This window comes from Vulpes vulpes, chromosome 14 (genome assembly GCF_048418805.1).
Source record: "Vulpes vulpes isolate BD-2025 chromosome 14, VulVul3, whole genome shotgun sequence".
Lineage (NCBI taxonomy): Eukaryota > Metazoa > Chordata > Mammalia > Carnivora > Canidae > Vulpes > Vulpes vulpes.
In genome coordinates, this window is record NC_132793.1 from 28,393,467 (window position 1) to 28,399,466 (window position 6,000).

At 43.8% G+C, this 6,000-nt stretch overlaps 1 protein-coding gene and 1 non-coding gene across 2 annotated transcripts in view; one reads left to right on the forward strand and one right to left on the reverse strand.

The window, feature by feature from the left end:
- Positions 1–1,352, reverse strand: part of LOC140595374 (signal-regulatory protein beta-1-like) — a 28,744-nt gene extending 27,392 nt beyond the window's left edge. Inside the window, exon 1 of the mRNA XM_072736206.1 lies at positions 1,201–1,352. Coding sequence (XP_072592307.1) covers positions 1,201–1,270 — 70 coding nt within the window. The 5' untranslated portion in view covers positions 1,271–1,352. The remainder of the gene's footprint in view (positions 1–1,200) is intronic.
- A 1,511-nt stretch (positions 1,353–2,863) lies between these two features.
- On the forward strand, positions 2,864–2,970 carry LOC140595531 (U6 spliceosomal RNA). Its single transcript, XR_011997263.1, has one exon. It is a non-coding gene; the product is annotated as a U6 spliceosomal RNA (small nuclear RNA).
- Positions 2,971–6,000: the final 3,030 nt, after the last annotated feature.

A 6,000-nucleotide genomic window follows, 5' to 3' on the forward strand; every position in this document is an offset into this window, starting at 1 on the left:
AGAGAGAAACCACAAGAGACCCTTAACCCTAGGAAGCAAACTGAGGGTTGCTGGAGAGGGGTTGGGAGGATGGGGTCATAGGCATTAAGGAGGGCACGTGATGTGATGAGCATGAGGTGTTATATGCAACTGATGAATCATTAACCTGTACCTCTTCAACTAACAATACACTATGTTATATTTTGATTTTAAATTTAAAAAGGAAAGAAAAAATTCCATGTGCATGAGCAAGTTTGTGTATGCAGCTTTTTCACACCCACCTATACATGTACACACCTGCACACACACACACACACACACACATACAAGTGCATTCCCACATATATATAATGTTTGCCCTAGCATGCTACTATAGAGTTCATTTTGAAGAATAAATGAAATTTTAAAACGTGTTAAACTTCAGTAAAAAATTTAACACAGGGATCCCTGGGTGGTGCAGCGGTTTAGCGCCTGCCTTTGGCCCAGGGCGCGATCCTGGAGACCCGGGATCGAATCCCACGTCGGGCTCCCGGTGCATGGAGCCTGCTTCTCCCTCTGCCTATGTCTCTGCGCCCCTCTCTCTCTCTCTCTGTGACTATCATAAATAAATTTAAAAAAAAATTTAACACATAGGAAACATCCAGCACATTATTAATAAAAGTTTCTGAGTTCACAGAGCAGAATTGGAACTCTAGAGACCCCTGAGTGTGATATGTGATGGCTCTTTTTCTGTTTGTCTCTCCGTGTTTTCTGATGTTTCTGCAATTAGCCTCCACTGAGAAAGAAGGAGCATAACATGGTTAACAGAATGATCTGTGGAGCGGGGTGGCCTGGACATGAATCCCAGCTGGGCCACTCTGACTTAAGTAAGTGATATTGGGCCTGCTGCTCTCCCTGCCTCAGGTTCCCCATCTGCAATCAGGACAGTCTGAGCTACCAGGCAGGGCGTTGTGAGGATTAGGTCAATGAACACACACATTGTCATTGTGACCAATTGAAGCATCAACTGTTTGGACACCTCTGGTAACCAGCTAGGGTGATAGATTCATAGAGGAAATGCTCAGATCCCTGATATCATGCTCTCAGATGATACCCAGTCCTTGGCGTTCTTTGGCAGACCTAGGTAGCATATCTGTACTTACCTGGATGCCTTCAATGTCCACGGGCAGGGAAAGATTGAGGAGTCAGGGAAAGGGGAGTCTCCCCCAAGGCAATGCTCACCTGTGAGTCCCAATAGCAGAGCCAGCAGCAGGTAGAGAGGGGGGCTGGGTTCAGAAGCAGGAGCTGACATTGTGGAGGCCAGAGGACCCTGCTCTGTGCAAATGAGTGTGCTGGGGAAAATGAGCCTCTGATCTGTAGAAAAAAAATACCCACCCCTCATGTGATATAAGGGAAGCATCTATGATGCAGTAACATAGCTGTGAGGCAGCAATCTGCTTGTGCATTGTGAAAGAGAAGTCATGTACAGAAGACCTTACATGGTGAGGAGGAAATGTAGGAAGAGGCCTTTTCTTATGTTTCAGAGGGAGTGGACAGTTCTAGCAGAAACAATGGTTCCTGCCAACCTGGGGCCTCTGCGCTTTGCACTGGGCCCCTCCCCCCATCTGGAGGTCTTCCAGGTGATTCTTCACTTAGAATCTCCAAGCCAAGAAGAATCTGTGGTTGGGGGCTTTGTCTTAAACTCCTGAGCCTATGACACTTGAGGGTGGCTAGCTTGTGCCCTCATTCTGTACCATCCTCCACCAAGAGCTACTGTACTGGAGGAAGGAATGGCTTTGACAGGACCTGAAAAACTTGGGGATCAAATGAGGTCTGCTCCACAACTGACTCCCTATTGTAACCCTTTATTGATGGAACTGGTAAAACTTCACCTCAATGCACAGTGTACTGTGGACCTCAGAAAGGGTTGTGCTTGGGGCACCTCACTGGCTTATTGGTGGAGTTAGTAACTCTTGATTCAAGGTTGTGTTTTTGGGCCCCAAGTGGGTGTAGAGATAACTTTTTGTCTAGAAAAAACAATCTATAAAACAATCTATAACAAACAATCTATAAAAAGTCTATAAAAAAGAAGAAGTTGCATGTGTTTGCATCATTTCTTTTCTTTCAGGAGAGGAAGTGGGTTTCGCTGTCCTCAAAGTCACATTCCCAGGCATTTATCTGAGAGATATGAAGACTACAGCCTCACAAAAACCTGTGTGTGAATGTCTACAGAAGCCTTCTTTGTAATGGTAAAAAGCTGGTAACAAGTAAAATATCCAGTGATAAGTGAATGGTGGAACCAAGTGTGCTACATTTCTACGAGGAAATACTACTCAGCAATAAAAAGGAATAATTTATTTTCATGTGCACAGCTTGTAAGTTTCCAAAGGCATTACACTGTGTGAACAAAATCAATCGCATAATGTCACACACTGTGTGACTCCACTGACACAACATTCTTGACATTATAGAGAACAGATTGGCATGTGCCAGAGGTTGGTGTGATGGAGCTGACTGTCCCAAAGAAAGAGTAGCACAAGGGTAACCTCTGTGGCCACAGAACTGTTTGTACCCTGAATATGGTGGTGGTCACACAAAATACACATAAGCAGGTGGATACGCACAAAAGCTAGGGATGTTACACGATTGAGCTATAAAATCCAATATCATTATCATGGGGACACTGACTATGATGTTATCCAACATTAAAATATTATGTTGATGGGGTAAAGATGTGCACACGTTGGGTGGGGTCAGGAGTGACAGAGCATTGTATCCCAATCATCCATAGTGGGAAGTCAGTGAATATTTCCGACGGGTGAGAAGTCAAGAAGTGGCAATATAAGCATGCTATCTGAGTTCTGGCTATCATCTCTAGAAGAAGCAGTTAAAAATAACCAATTAAGTGCTCGCTTTGGCAGCACATATACTAAAATTGGAATGCTACAGAGAGGGCTAGCATGGCCCCTGCACAAGGATGACATGCAAAAATAATCAATAAAAGACTATAAAATGGTTGCCTCTGGGAGATAGAGAATAGTGGGAGGTAGGCAGACTCTAATCTTCATATGTAGAACGTATAGAACTATTTGCCTCTTAAACCATGTGCATATGTAAGTTTAATGAAGGTAAAAACTAAGCTAGTTGAGCCGATTGGTGTTGGAAGAGTTACACATTAGAGAATGTCCATACTTTGAGCATTAGTGTGAGTGTGATAAGCTTGTTGGAATAAGATTGATGTTCAAAACTCAATTACAATCCTATAAAGCAGCTCCAAACCTCAATGGCGATATGCTTCATAAAAAGAGCCATACATGGATGGAGTGGTTTATTACATGGCAAAGATGGCTGTGCTGACCAGTGAGTGCTGGATAATTTATCCCAATGGGAGAAAAAATACAAGATTCCTGTCATATCACACACACACACACACACACACACACACGCAACTCAGAAGAACAAAGCTAGATCAGGTATAAATGGAAAGAGCAAAACTTCATCAAAGATTAAAAGCTTATTTTGTGCTACAGTAGCTCCCAAATGATACTAACTCTGCTGCTATGTGGACCATGGCAGAAGAACACGAGGGATCCTCTCATGTGTGCCCAAGGGTAGAGAGAAATACTTGTAAAGTTTCTGACCCAAATAGTAGGTTAGCTTTAATATCATCCTCAGAAGAATCTCTAAGCAGTAGCATATTCTTATAATAGACAGCTATAGAGCTGTGGAAAGTTAATAAAGTGGAGCTACATATAGCAACATGAAGGAATACCACAAGTTGTATAGAGCATAAAAAATAAAAGTTCCAGAATGTCGTATAGAGTGTAATAGCATTTATATAAAATATAAAACATGCAAGTAAAATTGTATATTGCTTAAGGATTATAGTATGTTGTGAAATTATAAAATCAAATTTGAGAATGAGAAACTCCAGAGGAAGGGCAAGATGGCAGAAGAGTAGGGGTCCTCGACTCACTGGTCCCACCAACTACCCTAGATAACTTTCAAAACATCCTGAGCACCTACGAAGTTGACCTGAGATTCAAAGAGAGAACAGCTGGAACGCTACCAACAGAAGGGTTTTCACTTCTAACAAGGTACGAAGGCGAGAAAAAAAATAAATAAATAAATAAATAAATAAATAAATAAATAAATAAATGAAAAAGAATCAAGTGGGGGAGGGGCACCGCGAGTAGCAGGGCTGAAGGGGAGCAGCGGGAGCCTCAGGGACAGGAAAGCCCAGCTCTGGAGAAGTGGGAACTTTAAAAACCTACGCCGGAATTTTCCCTGATGGAAAAGTGCTTAGTAGGGAAATTGGGCAAAATCCCAGGAGGGGCAGTGAAGCCTCAAGATTCCCCGAGTCACTATTAGAGGAGGGGCTCCCGGGGGAAAGCTCACCGCAAACCTCGGGTCCGATATCCATAAAGGGCTGGAGCACCACAGCCCCCGGGGCCTTTGGGAGCAGCCGGTTGGTCAGGTGGGCCTGCTCTAGACGGAGGTGGCTGTGCCCCATTCCCTTTGGGAGAGGCGGCCCCCGGGAGCTCGTGCCCAGCAACACAGGGCCCCGGATCCCAGGGCATCCAAGCTGGGGATCCTGCGTTCCCCTGGGACAGGCGGAACAGGGGAGGGCACAGGACAGTGAGAACTGCCACTAGGTGACTCCAGGTTGTGCAGATCAGGGCACCTACGCCTACCCCGGGAGCATCCAGGCCAGTGTGGACTGGAAGACTGCATTAGTTACTCTCGGGAGCTGACTCCAGAGCTGGAGAGCTGGCCACCGCCATCATTCTGTTTCCTCCTGGTTTCACCAAGTGCCTGGGAGAGGTGTGGCCGCCAGGGAACCAAGGCCTCACAGGACAAACAGCTCTTACTGAGCCGGGCACCTGGCAAGGGGCGGGACATCTCCGCCCAGGCACAGACACCTGAGAATCAGCACAGCAGACTGCTCCCCCTGAAGACCAGCTGCAAGTACAGGGCAGGAGCAAGTTCTTGACCAAGCAGTGATGGAAAGCTCCAGGACCAAGGGAAAATAGGATATAAAACTAGAGGCCCCTCCCTTTATTTTGTAACCTTTTTTTCCCTTTTGCCATTACCACCTGTTTTTGTATCAGACTAAAAATTTCCAATATTTTTTCTCTTTTCCCACCTTACCTACAATATTTTACCAGCTGTTCACTTTTAAGTTGTTTTCCTTTTTCACTTTCATATTTCTACAATTACATGTCTTAGATATATTTTTCACTTCTGGATTTCCTTCAACGTATTCAATTTAATTTTGGGAGATATACGAGAAATGGATTAATGCTTTGTGTTTTGTGTTTTCTCTGCCTCGTTTTGTTCTACAATGTGGAAGGTAATACCTTCTAAAACATGACCAGCGTAGACTGAGAACCAAGTGGAATACTGTGCTGGTTCATTCTGTGAGATTACATTCTCTCCTCACTCCCATTCTGCACCCCTCTTTTATCTTGTTTATGTTTTGGTGGTCATTGTTGGGGCTACAATTCTATAAGCATTGCTGTTTTATATAGATTTGGGGTTGAGCATGTTCTAACATACAGAATAAAATACACTCAGAACCAAGAGAATCACCCTCTAGGACTCCTCAGGTAGAATACATTCTCTCTCTACTACCACATCTTCACCCCCCCATTTTCTTTTTTCTCTTTTTCTGCTTTACTTTTGTTTTCTTTTTCTTCTTCTTTGGGGTTTTTGGTCTTTTTTCTACTTTGTTTTAGAATTTGTTTTTCACATTAGTGGTCCTTTTGTTTTATTTTGTTCTGATCTTCTTTTTCATTTTCTGGTCTCTGACCTCTTTGGAATCATCTAGGGTGTACTTTACGTAGGTCGTGGCTGATATTTTTGACTCAGCCCACTCATACAGCCACTCTGCACTGAACAAAATGACTAGAGGAAAAGAATTCACCACAAAAGAAAGAACCAGAAACAGTACTCTCTGCCACAGAGTTACAGAATATGGATTTCAATTCGATGTCAGAAAGCCAATTCAGTAGCACAATTATGAAGCTACTCGTGGCTCTG